Source organism: Schistocerca nitens, chromosome 9 (assembly GCF_023898315.1).
Source record: "Schistocerca nitens isolate TAMUIC-IGC-003100 chromosome 9, iqSchNite1.1, whole genome shotgun sequence".
Classification (NCBI taxonomy): Eukaryota; Metazoa; Arthropoda; class Insecta; order Orthoptera; family Acrididae; genus Schistocerca; species Schistocerca nitens.
In genome coordinates this window covers 353,357,500-353,372,271 of record NC_064622.1, presented here as the reverse complement: position 1 = coordinate 353,372,271, position 14,772 = coordinate 353,357,500, and the positions used below count along the sequence as shown (strand labels likewise).

Genomic DNA, 14,772 nt, shown 5'->3' with positions numbered 1-14,772 from the left:
GAGGAGCTAAATAGTGATGGGGTTATTGTTAAAATTTAAAAGATGTGTCAGAAGAAATTTAGTTTGAAAACTTACGGAGTGTGTGGAAAGTGCTGAGATGCTGATATTTATGTTAGAGTGATGTATATTATTTTTGATGTGGTTTCTGTAGTTGAGTACTCTACTGATTAGATGGAGCTTGATTTATATTTTTAATCTTCTTATTGTTCTGGGGAACCAGTGTCTCATGAATAGTTGCACAGCAATTGTCAAACCACAATTAAGTTTCAGTGCTTGTGGTCAAACTACAAAAATTGAATTGCAACACTTTGGTGATGATGTATTCACAGCACTCATCCATTCTCAGTGTTATAATATTATCAACTCTTGTCCACCACAGGTTTTGTAATTTCTTTGTAACCACAATATGTCACATAGTGGCTTTAAAAAGAATGACGACGTTGGATAAGCTTGAATGTTGTGACACTGACATAAGCAGAGTATTGGAATACAGTGTTTATAATCGTCTCCTTCTTCTTCTCTTCTTCTTCTTCTTCTTCTTCTTTTCTGCAGAGTTTACCTGTCCGGTGTAGGGTCCATTTCATAAGGATTTGACAAATTTTATTTCATTAAACTTTGTGGCCAGATGCTTTTCCTGATATCACAGTCGTCATGGTAATCTAAGGGAAGAAATTCATGTGCAGCATCTGCCTGTGAATGATGTAAACATTGTTCTGTGTGTTGTTATGTTTTAACTGGTTGTGTATCATATTCTCTGAGGCAGAATTTGGAGAGCAGCTCAGCATTTGCCTAAACGTGGATGGGAAACCATCTAGAAACCACACTCAGACTGTGTGGAGTACCAGCCTACAGTTATTGATCCACAGTGTGAATTTGATCATGGTTTGGCTGACAACCGTGACTTGCATGCTAGGACATTGTACAAGCAGGTGCAGCACAGTGTTTATTATGAAACCTCAAACCACAAAACTGAAATTTTAATTAACATGAAACTTTTTCTGTACCAATACAGTTTATTCATGACATACGAGGGTTGTTCTGAAAGTAATGCCTCCTATTTTGATTAATGGAAACTACGGGAGATACATAAATCACAACAGTACAGCTAAATAGAGCAATATTTCAGCTACAGATTTGTCATCTTTCCACATAGTCACCACCATTCATTATCCACTTTTGCCAATGATGAACCAGAGTCTGCATGCCATGCTTGTAAAAATCAGAACCAGCTGAGGCTAACCACTTCCTTACAGCTTTGACAACAGCATCTGAGTCTTTAAAATGTTCGCCATGTAGTCCATCTTTCAGAGAATCAAAGAGATGGAAGTCTGAAAATCAGGACTGTATGGTGGATGTGGTGAAACAGCCAAGCTGAATTTTGCAATGAGTTTTGTGGTCACAGAACTGGTGTAGGGCCTGGCATTATCATGTTGCAGGTGAAAATTGGCCTCCTTCTCTGGCCTTACCCTGGAAATTCAAGCTTTCAGCTTAGTCAGTGTCATCTCATAGCTTGCTGAATTGACAGTTTCTCCAGGCTCCAGGACATCCAAAAGAACCATACCCTGGCTATCCCAGAAGACTGTACACACCACTTGACTCTTGAATTTCTTCTTTGATGGAGAATACACATGCCGTCATTCCATGGACTGTCTTTTGGATTCCGGCTCATAGTGGTGACACCATGTCTCATCTCCGGTGACAGTGCTATCCAGAAAATTGTCACCTTCAGCTTCATTGTGGTCCAGCAGATCTCAACAAATTCTATTTGATGAGAAGCTTTAAATCAATAAGTGGAATCCATATCAACATCATTCATGCACCTGTACAATTCTCCTGTCTCAAGTTTTGATGCTGAAGCTGAGAGCTTATGTTCTTTATTTAGTGCTGCTTCCTCGTTTTTGTTGGTAAACTGATTTCCATGAAACCTCCATTTCCTAAACATAGTTTTTCCACCACCCATTATGCATAAATCTTGACTTCCACGTAAAGGTTTCTGAATCCAACCTTCCACCTACTAATATGTGTTACTATTGTCAAAATGTAAATAAACCACATGCAAGAAAGTTTACAGGCAAAGATATAGAAGTCAGCCAGAGATATAGATGTCAGCCAAATATATTGAAAAAAAAATAGCCTTCACACTGACAAAAATTCTGATGAAGCAAGCAGTTTCCCAAATGTCGGAAAGGTGGGAGCGACCGCCAGTGCAGAGTTAATCAGTTTAACAATTTAATGGCATTTCTAAAACTGCTGTTGTGATAAAATGCACACACAACATGGATTAAACTGTGTAGATCAAGAAAATAATATTTTTGAAAACTCGATTTTTTTTTGGACAAAAATCTGTTACATCCCCCCTTAATCATTGCAATACCAGTTTTTATGGAGCAGGGGGTGTACTTTGTGCTCACCTTTTGAAAATACTGTAATCTAGTCAGGTGCTGTATTTTAAAAATTTGAAAAAAATATTTCTTGCTCTTAATGAAATCTTATACCAGAATCCCTAAATGTTTTAAATTTTTTGTTTAAACTTAACCCATAATTTCACATTGAATGTCATATTCAAAATTTTCATGTTCAGGATGCTCATTAACATGCATATTTCTTAAAAAAGTATGTTCTTAGTAAAAGTCAACAATACTTAACGAAATTAATATTTAAAGAAATTTTTTCTGGTGATCATGAAATACTGCCACCCCCTCCCCCTCCAATGCCCCAACACCACATGCTCTTGGTAGTACACATTACTGAAAATGCACTGGTATTGCAAAGAGTGTGCTAAAGATGTTATCAAGTTCTGGACACTACTGTCATCGATACCTCTTTAAATAAAAAGTATGTTGTTAATATAAGTCAACTAAAATTACAAATTGTGCTTTTTTAATTTTTTTTAGAGTGGGAGTGAAGTACTCTCGCCCCCATCCAATAATACATATTATTAAAAATATGTTATAACAGTTGGATTATAATTGTAATATTCTTCATTTGTGTCCACCTATCTGCTTCTCAAATTATTAGCAGTCACATACACTGCAGCAGTTTAACTATATCCAGATATTTACAGAATTTCTGAGCTGTGTTCATATTATCCTGATATTTGTTGTTATTACACTTGCCAGTTTATGATTACACAATATGGTGAATCGCCAATGATTGTATTTGCACTTCAGGTAGTAAATATCCTCCTTGAACGTGGAGCTGCTGTGGACCACCAGGATAAAGATGGAATGACCCCACTGCTGGTTGCTGCCTTTGAAGGTCACAGGTATGTAATGCATTACTTGTCATAGAATTCGTTTGCTTTGTTTAAACAAAATAATAAAAACTTAAGGAACAGTACTAATTACTCATATAATAAAATCAGTTGAATCAGCTTTCTTTTTATTTGGCATAACTTTTGGTCAAATGCTTCAGCAGAGTGAAAACAAAGACTCCCTGTAAACTGTACAATGGATTTTTATCCAGATTTTCATAGCCAGACAAATAGTCGGAAGCAGACATATGTGGTATCAAAATGACCAGTGTGAGGTCTAGCAATGGTTCTTCGTTTATGATTTTAAATATTTGAATAATACGTGCATCCATTTGAACTTGATTATTGTATTGAAGCTTTGGTTGCCCTGTCAGTTCTTACCCTCCACACCTCTGTCCATTACCAAACTGATGATTATTGATGTCTCGGGGTGTATCCTATCAACAGACCTTCTTTTAATTATTTAATTGTGCTATAAATTTCTTTTCCCTCTGGTTCAATTCAGCACCCCATAATTAGCCATTCAATGCACCCATCAACCGTGTGTTACTCTCTTCTCCACTAATCCTTCACATTCATGTGCTTAAGAGTCTTATAATTGCAGGCTGGTTTCTTTAAAAGTTGTAGATACTCTTTTGCTTAATTTACAATTATTATATTTTTGTGCTCAATTGAAAATTCGTATTAATGACTCAAATATTGTGCTTGTCAAGGAACAATATTTCTTTTGATGCTCCAGTTGCAGTGGATGTCATTGCTGTAATTGTGTAATGCGTCTCTGAATAACTGAGACAACTGAACCATTCTAAAAATGTCTTTATGTTGCCAGGGATGTTTGTGAATTACTTCTGGAGTACGAGGCTGATGTTGACCACGCAGATCGAGCAGGTCGCACTCCACTGTGGGCTGCGTCATCCATGGGGCATTCATCGGTAGTGGAGCTGCTTCTGTTCTGGGGCTGTTATGTTGATAGCATTGACCCTGAAGGGCGTACTGTGCTGAGTGTTGCTGCTGCACAAGGTGGCACCGATGTTGTCCGGCAGCTGCTCGACAGGGGTTTGTAATCCAAGTTTCAGTTGTAGTTTATTATTTATTTATTTAACCTGGCAAGACTAGGTCTACCTCCTCATGCATTTAACCAGGTGTTCTATATAAATATTACACTACAAGTGTGTTATGAGTTACATTTACTATGACATAGAGTTTATTACTGCAAGTGCTAGGAACAGTGGACATAAGAGAAGGGGTGAGAGAGAGAGAGAGAGAGAGAGAGAGAGAGAGAGAGAGAGAGAGATAGAGTAGGTGGGGGAAAATCAAGTGGTGTTACTGAAGACTGGGAGAAGATGGAAGCATTTGCTTTACTGTGTGGCAGGCCATTTACATTGATTTTTGGAGAAACATTACAAAATTGGCAGAAGCAAGTGCTTCGGCTTCTTAAAAGCAACATGGCATTGAATTGTGCACATTGTGCAGGCTTGCTTGTTCTGGAGGCTGACAACAGCAACAGAGAAGCTGTTTGTAAATGTTTTTGTTTTGTAGATGGGCACATGTAGGATACTAGTTAAGGGAGACCTGTTATTTCATTTATTATGAGAGGACAAATATGTGATCTCTGATGTGAAGTACTAGAATGCATGTGTACTGAGGAGCTGATGGAGTAGACATAGTGTATAGTGGTCATATAATTTGTCTGGTCGCAACTATTGTAGCTGAGCATATGAAGCAAAGAGATGGCTGCTGTAGATGTAACATACACAACAATTCACCTTTAGTTCTAGAGTTTTCACTAATCATATGATGTGTTGAATTACACCACAATAGTGGTTGTTTCATAGTGTGTGTCATAAAACAAGTTTATGTTTGAAATCCTGTGGAAATATGTTCCGAATCTTCTGGAGGGCATAGAGGATAGCAGGAGTCTTCTAGCATGTGACATCAGTATTTTAGTTTTTGTATATCTATCTGTATTTGGCAACTGGAAAGATGTGAGCATTGATGGTACCACCTTCAGCCGGTGCTTTAAAATTCCTTCATTCAGTGTGACTCGTTTTGGCACTACACTGGACCATTGTCAGGACCTCAATTGGCGATGATTGGATTAAAACCAACTATCCATCCTACCATTACGAGGGATAAAATTAAATCAGTGTCTGCAGTTCAGTTCATGTTTGAAGGGCTCACTACACATGTCAAATAAATACTCTAACTTTTTTATGTGCATAGCAAGCCCTTTATATATGTAGATGCAGAGCCAATTATTGCCAACTGAAGGCCTGATGACAGTGTAGCACCAGAGCCTCATACAGTGAATAAAGGAATTTTAAAAACACGACTGAAGGTGGCACCATCAATCCTCACACAGTATTTTATGTCCATTTGAGGGCAAGCACTGCATTATTTTTTGATGCAGTATTGGGAAACTGTTGAGAAGAATAAGAGGCAGTAGTTCACAGACTTCATGAATTAATTAATTTCTGAGCGGATACTAAAACTACTTGAGAAATTTTTACACACACTTTAAGTCCTAGGTGTTGCGCACATCTGAACATTGAAGAATATCATCATTCACCTGGATGATGGCAGTACTGATATCGTCAGTTGCAGAGTTCAAACCAATGCTAGGGTTGAGAACAGCTTTATGTTGCAAATTTCTTTTTTTAAATGTAAAACCTCAGTTTGTAGTGCTAGATGAATTATTTCCAGATTTTTCTGTAGCAAATTGAATTTTTCAACATTACAGGGTTAGATGAACAGCATCGAGATAATTCTGGATGGACTCCATTGCATTATGCAGCATTTGAAGGTCATAAGGATGTGTGTGAAGCTCTCCTGGAGGCAGGAGCAAGGGTGGATGAAGCGGACAATGACGGGAAAGGCCCGCTGCTGCTGGCCGCCCAGGAAGGGCACTCGCTGCTAGTGGAGATGCTGCTCTCAGAGCATGCTGCCCCTCCTGACCAGCGTGCACATGATGGGAAAACTGCCCTCAGGTACTGGTCACGTACACTTTGAACTAACGGTGATACAGTGTTGCAAAGTCTTCTTGTCCTAGTTCAACATACAACTAAAAAAGAGGCACAAATCAGTAAAGCAGCTGTTTTGCGTGGTACTGAAATAAATTGAAATCTTATGTGAGAGCTTTCTTCCTTTATCTCTCTCTGTGGTTGAATTAGCCTTTCATGGTGAAATGTTGATATCCATCTTCCTTTTTGGTGTGAGTCATACAGTAGCTGGCGAGTGAAACTTTTGTATAGATTTAATGGGTTTATAGTCCTCTGACTACTCTTCCTTGAATCAATAAATGAAGAATAATTAATACAGAACAACAAATCCCTCACAGAAGACTTTGTGTTTATAATAAACAAAACAGATATTGCAAGAGTAATTTAAAACACCATGTGTCTAAAACTAATCGTCTAGCATAGCTTTCAGCATTTTGTGCTTTCATCTTCACCAAGAAAAGAAAATAGAACATTGTTTCATGTAAGAGATACATCACACTTAAAAGCAAGAATTCTTTATTTCCCAACTATTTGTAATATGAAGAGGATAGAACACTACTCACCACATAGAAGTGGTGCTGAGTTGCTGACAAGCACATTGAAAAAGAATGCAAGATATATTCAGCTTTTGGACTATGTCTCTCATCAGACATGGAAAACTCACGCTTATTCACACCAGCACAACTCGCACACACATGGCCACTGTTGTCTACGGGTGCTAAGACCCGATCACAGTACAGTTTACTTACTTTCAGTATTTTCTTTTGTAGGATTTGTTTCTATATACAGAATAGCCATGGTTTCTCTACTGTCTAGTTTACATGATCCTTTTTCCACACTTACCTCCCCATAGTATTTTCATGTAATTTACAGATTTCTCATGGACTGATCTTATTGTAGTGCATTTTAGTGACACCTCTATTGCCTTAACTCATGGTATATGAACATCTAAAATGGGTATGATGACATACAATTTACTATTCAAAGAATTAGAACAGACAGATGTTCATTTGACAGACGAAACTATTGTATGGTTAATTAAAAAGATACCGAAGAATGCTCATGAAAACAAATGGTTTCAATGTATCATTCATCTGTGTACTACTGTCATGCTGCTTATGTTCTATTTCAGAAAGAGATAGTGAAGAGTTGGGGATATATGAAGTAGGCTGTACTGATTTTACACATAAATGTCCCTTTTGTTTGCGCTTTGCCGTGGGTATTCCTTGATTTCCAACAAGCATTTGACTTAGTACCACCTCAGCCCTTATTATCAAAAGTATGACCATATGGTATATCAAGCAAAATTTTTAACTGGACCCAGGATTTTTTGGTAGAGAGGGCACTGCAAACTATCTTGGATGGAGAGTCGTTGACAGATGTAGAAGAAACTTTGGGTATACCCCAAGGAAGAATGTCAGGATCCTTGCTCTTCATGTGGTGTATTAATGATCTTGCAGACAACATTAATAGTAATCTCAGACTTTTTGCATATCATGCAGTCCTCTATAATGAAGTAATGTCTGAAAGAAGCTGTGCAAACATACAGTGAGATCTTGATAATATTGAAAAATAGTGCAAAGATTGGCAGCTTGCTGTAAATGTTCATGAATGTGAAACTGTGCACTCCACAGAATGGGGGAGAGGAAGGTATCCTATGACTATAATAAAATCATTGAGTTACTGTTGGAATCGGTCAATTCATACAAATGCATTGATGTAACAAGTTGTAGGAATATGAAGTGGAATGATTGCATAGTCTTAATCATAGCCAAAACAGTTGGCAGACTGTGATTCATAGGTAGAATACTAGAGAAATGCTATCAGTCTACACCGGAGACTTCAAATAAAAGACTCATGTAGCCCATCCTAGATTATTATTAAAGTGTGTGGGACCCATACGAGATAGGACTAGGGAGGATTTTGAATGGATACAGCACAAGCAGTCACATGTTTGTTTGACCCATGGGAGAGTGTCACAGAGATGCTGAAAAAACTGAGCTGACAGACAATTGAAGATAAAAACAGGCTATGTAATGAGAACCTGCTTAGAAAGTTTCTAGAACTGACTTTAAATGATTGATCTACACATTACTTCAATAGGGATCACAAAGTCAATCTTAGACTAATTGCAGCATGCAGATAGGCATTTAAGCAATCATTCCTTGTGCGATCCGTATATGAAGGGAATGGGAGAAAGCCCTAATAATTGGCAGAGTGGGACATGTCCTCTGCCATGCTCTGTGCAATGTTTTGTAGAGAGTAGGTATAGTAGGTTTAAATTGACCTGCGTATCCAACGGAAGCTGTATGTGATAGGTCCTAGTGAACAGAAAATGTGATGATACAAAATATTTTTCATCACTTGTTTTAACACAAAAAATTCTTGAAATGCAGTGTGATGACTGACACACTTCATTAAACACTGGCACTGTGGATGATGCTGTGCTATCCTGTTGTCTGAGCACAAAGACTGTCAGATAAACTATTTCTTTTATGACTTATTATTCGTGCCAGAGACAAATAAAATGCCTGCAGATAGTATATTTACACCATATACACTGTAACATTATAATTTTCTCCTAGGTTAGCAGCAGTGGAAGGTCACAGTGATGTTGTGATCAGCCTTCTGGCCCACGGTGCTGATGTTAATGTATTAGATGCAGACGGACGGAGCACTCTCTATGTTCTTGCTCTTGAGAACAGATTGGCCATGGCAAGGCTGTTATTAGAGGAGGGGAATGCAGATGTTGAAACAAGAGATTCTGAGGTAAATGCCTGTTTGTGATCATATTTTAAATGAATATTATTTCATGAGTTTTCGTAAGTAAACAATTATTGATGGTTGGATTTCCATTTCAAACAGGGTCGTACCCCGTTGCACGTAAGTGCATGGCAGGGACATGCAGAAATGGTGGCACTACTGCTGACTGTTGGAGGTGCAGATGTTGATGCCACAGACAATGAGAACCGTACAGCACTGCACTCGGCTTCATGGCAGGGACATGCGGCCATTGTGCAGCTGCTTCTGGAACATGGGGCAAGACCTGACCACACGTGTAATCAGGGGGCCACTGCACTAGGTAAGCTGATGGAAATATGATTAAGCTGATGTAATTATGATTAAGCGCTCTTCTGTAAGCACTGGAATAAACTAGTCATATTTATAAACTAGACCAAGAGATGAATACACTAAGCAGATTCAGAAGGATGAAGGTTGCAGTAGCTACTGGGAGATGAAGAGGCTTGCACAGGATAGAGTAGCATGGAGAGCTGCATCAAACCAGTCTCAGGACTGAAGACCACAACAACAACAACATTTATAACCTTTCCAACTCCATGGGAAGTATACATCCCAATGACATAATGATTTTCTATGTTCTTGGTAAACATTACCAGTTCTGATCTCATCTAATATCCAGCATAAGCTTTCAGAACTTGCAGAAGATGTATTCATTGATACTAAATATGCAATATATCTTTAAAAGAATAAGCTGTCTTCGCTCTTATCCAAAGGGTTTACAGTTTCAGTACAGAGATGGTATTGTTGTCATGTAGTGAAAGGACAGAAAACATGTGGCCATAGTCACAACATAGGACAGTCCCAAAGACAACTCAACACTATTTAGGAAAATGAACACAAACTAAAAGGATACTAAGCTTACCACCTATTGTCACATACAGTGAGATCATGAAAGCTGCTGATAACTTTGATCACGTATGAGAATGAGAATGCTGTGTGCAGTCAGCTAACATACTCTCAAATGCTGGAATTATTTCCTAATTGACATGACAGTTACTGATGCTTCAGTGTTTTAAGTAGAGAATATCAAGACAACCACCGACTGAGCTTTCTGCTGGGACTTGTGGGACAGTTGATCGGTGGCTTCTTATCTCAGAAATGGAATGGGAGACCACCGGGCTTTCTTAATAAAAAGACATCACTACCAGAGGATGTATGACTTGTCGAAGTATGGGATCAGATGCCTGTTTTGGGACAGATGTGCAGGCTTACAGGTGGTGTTATTTTTCAGTGAAAGTGAGAAAAATGAAGAACAAGAAATATTGGGCTTTTCATTGAACAGTATTTCTGTAAATTTCAGGGAATATATTTTTCTTATCTTAAATTTGATTTGAAAAAAAGTAGAAACAAACATTTCTAAAATCAGTGAATTTAATATGTATGAAGATACCATACCTTAGTGTGATTAGGAAAAAATTACCCTGAAACAAATTAAATTATTTGTAAACAGCTCACTTTAAATTTTGGTGCAATTATATTTGTTGTATTATTAAAGGTGTTTTATATGTTTATCAACTAATTTCATTGCCTTCCTATATTTGTAAACTAAACCTGTATCATACCTATCCACAAAATTCCAGGTATAGCAGCTCAGGAGGGACATGAAGGCTGTGTCCGTGCACTCCTAGAGCATGGTGCAGATCCTAATCACTCTGATCGCTGTGGCCGCAACGCTCTACGCGTCGCTGCCAAGAGCGGTCATGAGGGTGTCGTGAGACTCCTTGAGGAGTTTTCTCTTTCGCACAGGACATCACAAGCCAGAAGTACTAGTGGAGGTAAAAGGCCTTTTGGGAAAAAAATGTGTGCTCTCCCCAGTGCCTCTACTCCTCTTCCTCCTCCCTGTCTATTCACTCCTGTGTTCATCTCCATCACTCTCTATCTGTAGTTCCACAATCTCATAATGTTATCAGAAAAAGCATCAAGGTTAACTATGTGCAAAAAATGTGTGTATTCAACAATATTATTCCGTTTTGCTAATGAATATAACTGTGTAACGTTTGAGGCTAGCTTGTTAGTCTTACAACACTGATCTGAAGTGCCTATCTAGAAATCACCATTATATGCACTTGAAGGAGACAGTGATAAAATGCAGTAATACCACACACAGTATCCCATTTGTATTCCAGCCATGAAATGAATAGATACCTTACTGTAATTTCGTATCATTATTCTTGTATCTTCATCAGACATCGTCATATTGAATCTTACATCTCTCTGCTTACTCAATATTTGATTTCATTTACTGTTTTTATCATATTCTGGAATATTTAAACAGTAAAAAATCTACCCGATTTCCTTGTTGAATGCAATCAAACCATTCATCTCGAATGAAAAATTAAATAATTACCCTGTAACTGATTGCACATTTTTTCCCAAATTTGTATAAAAATAGATCGCATAGTTTTCTTCTGTCAAGTAGGAGTTATTTTGTTCATTATTTTAATCTTTTGTCTATCACGGACAGTTTCCTTGCATGCCAAAGAAATTTTATTATTATGCTGGTTTAGAATAATCATCTTTTAACCTTAGCTGTGTGAAATGAAAAATAATTCTATTAGTTGAGGAGAGTAAGCATTATAATATTCAGATTCAAATTATTTGTTATTAGACACTTCACTCGTTGGAACTGTTTTCCTCTCATTAGAACTCACAGGTTCACATGCCAGTAAATGTGGTGTAGAAAACACACACATTCTGCCACCAATATTGTACCCTGAGGTGACAAAAGTCATGGGATAGCAATATGCACATATACAGATGGCAGTATTATCACATACACACAATTAAGAGGTCAGTGCATTGGCAGAACTGTCATTTGTACTCAGGTGATTCATGTAAAAAGGTTTTGGATGTGATTATAGCTGCACAATGGGAACTAACAAACTTTGAATGTGGAATGGTAGTTGGAGCTAGATGCATGGGACATTCCAGTTTGGATATTGTTAGGGAATTAAACATTCTGAGATCCAGTGTCAAGAATACCACATGTCGTGCATTACCTCTAATCGTGGACAATGCAGTGGCTGGCAGCCTGCACTTAATGACCAAGAGCAGTGGCATTTGTATAGAGTTATCAGTGCTAACAGACAAGCAACACTGTGTGATGTAATGGCAGAAATCAATGTGGAATGTACGACGAATGTGTCTGTCAAGCTAGTGCGGTGAAATTTGGTGTTAACGGGTTATGGCAGCAGATGACCAATGCGAATGCCTTTGCTAACAACACATCATCATCTGCAGCACCTCTCCTATGTTCATGACTAAATCAGTTGGATCTGAGAGGGCTGTAAAACCATGATCTGGTCACATGAGTCAAGATTTCAGATGGTAAGAGCTGATGATAGGGTTAGAGTGTGACGCAGACCTCACGAAGCCATCGACCCAAGTTGTCAACAAGGCACAGTGCAAACTGGTGGTGGCTCCATAATTGTGTGGGCTATGTTTACATGGAATGGACTAGGTCCTCTGGTCCAAATGAACAGATCATTGACTGAAACTGGTTATATTCGGCTACATGGAGACAATTTGCAGCCATTCAATGCTGGACTTTTTATGGATGACAGTGTGCCATGTCACCATGCCACAAATCTTCGCGGTTGGTTTGGATAACACTCTGGGCAATTTGAGCAAATGACTTGGCCAACCAAATTGTCCAACATGAATCCAATCAATCATTTATGGGACATAATCAAGAGGTCAGTTCATGAACAAAGTCCTGCACCAACACTACTTTCGCAATTACGGGCAGCTGTAGAGGTAACGTTGCTTGATATTTCTGCAGGGGATTTCCAGTTGAGTCTGTGCCATGTCGAACTGCTGTGGTACACTTTGCAGGAGGTGGTTTGACACGATGTCGGGAGGTATCCCATGACTTTTGTCATCTTTAGTGGGGTAAATACGAAATAAAAGGCACAGTCCCTGGGCTCATGATTGAAACACAACAGCAAAGGAGGCTGAACAAGGAATTTCACTTAAAGGAAGATAGTGTCAATTTGTGTCCAGTGTGTGATAATACTTTGAGAGAGAAATGGAAAATGGGAGACCTCTCATATCAGTTCCCAAAGTATTCGTACAAACAGTCAGCTTGACATGTGCAAGTAGAATGGTTGTGTGTATTACTATCAAGGAAAAATAAGAGAAAAATGTCAATGAAACAGGACTTTCATGTCTTGATACACGAGATAAGAGGAGGAATGTTCAGAAAGGGGGTGACTTAAGTTTGTGTCTCAGATAGTGACCATGATGAACAGTTTAGCAGTCACTGCCACATACTGATGACCTTCATTTTCTTAAATAATTGCATATTTTGAAGTTGTGGGTGGTTGGTACATGAGACCCGCCAGCCTCCTGTTGTCTTGTTGGCCCTTACAAACAGTGTCAACAAAAGACATGTGTTCTCATACCTTACCTCTGGTGATCCCAACATAGATCTGGGAGACACACAGATTTACATAACAGCATGCATTATCACCCACAGCCAGGAAGCACAGTAGTGGCATGTGGCAAATGTGAATTAACAAATAGTTTCAATCAGAGTATGATGATTTTTCAGTGTAGATTCCATCTTCAAGAAACTACTTACGTAGACAATGATGTTACTATCTTTGTTAATGTGGCAGGTGGCAGCAGCAGTGCAACCTCGCTGACTTCGGGTTCAACAGCAGAGACGAAACCTTCTTCGGCAGTGCTGTGCCCTCCGGGGCCGGGGCCTTGCCGAAGTTGCTCACCTGTCGAGTCTCCGGACTCTGGCAAGCGGCGCTCCTTTGTGTCACTTGGTAACAACTCCAGCAACAGCAAGTCCAGCAGCAACTTCACTGGCTCTACAAAGAGCTCGCAGAGATCCCAGGAGCCCGGGACTGCTGGTGGTACGAGCACTGCTAGTACTGCTTTAGGAGCTCCGTCTACACCGATGCAGCATCCTCAACATCAGGTAATTGTGTAGCCACTAGTACAGTGAACTAGTTTCCTGGATAATGAGCCTTTACCATTTAAATTACATTATTGTGACAGTAATATGTGCAGGATAGTTCTACTCTCAGTACATATCGAAAGCTTGTATTTCACTTCTGCAATCTTTAGATTATAACACTGTCTTTTGAATACATTTTGTTCTGGATGGCGGATTACAACCACAAACTGTGATGAACTACTATACATGCAGCTGATTATAATGCAGTATTGGGAAGTACTGGGTAGAATACAAATAATGGAAGGGTAAATATAACCCTCATGTAGATGAAGTGTCGAACACTCAACAGGCACAACTATGCACAAAAGTGTGGCTCCAATATCCAAGCTAACAACATTATTTCGGTACTGCAGCCTAACTTTTGTGAATGGTTCTAAGGTGGAGTGGGACCTTAGGATTAAGGACATGGGGAGGAGGTGGAAGGGGTGGTGAGAAGAGTGGCTGATGGCTGGGAGTGAGAGGCAGCAAGGGAATGTTTTAGGAATGTGGCAGTGGTGAGCTGAGTCTGGTGCAGGCACAAGTAGTTGTGTGTGGCACACAGTGGTATGTAGGATTGGAGTGGAAGAGTTGTGGGGGTGGTGATACGTAGTGCACAGGAAAAGAGAGAGAGGGGTAAGTATAAGTGTAGATTAATGATGTGATGTGACAGGAATAGAAATGGAAGTGGGACAAGCATTAGCAGAATTCACACAAGGAGGATTGAGTAACCAAAAGATATATCATGAAGAAAATGCCCTTTTACACACATG

The 14,772-nt window shown here is 39.1% G+C and overlaps 1 protein-coding gene across 1 annotated transcript in view; it reads left to right on the top strand.

Annotated features, from left to right (window-relative positions):
- Window positions 1-14,772, top strand: part of LOC126203883 (ankyrin repeat domain-containing protein 50-like) — a 520,870-nt gene that overhangs the window by 439,039 nt on the left and 67,059 nt on the right. The window contains exons 13-19 of the mRNA XM_049938265.1: window positions 3,171-3,265; window positions 4,083-4,309; window positions 5,994-6,240; window positions 8,838-9,021; window positions 9,118-9,334; window positions 10,635-10,829; window positions 13,674-13,984. Of these exons, the coding sequence (XP_049794222.1) occupies window positions 3,171-3,265; window positions 4,083-4,309; window positions 5,994-6,240; window positions 8,838-9,021; window positions 9,118-9,334; window positions 10,635-10,829; window positions 13,674-13,984 (1,476 nt within the window). The remainder of the gene's footprint in view (window positions 1-3,170; window positions 3,266-4,082; window positions 4,310-5,993; window positions 6,241-8,837; window positions 9,022-9,117; window positions 9,335-10,634; window positions 10,830-13,673; window positions 13,985-14,772) is intronic.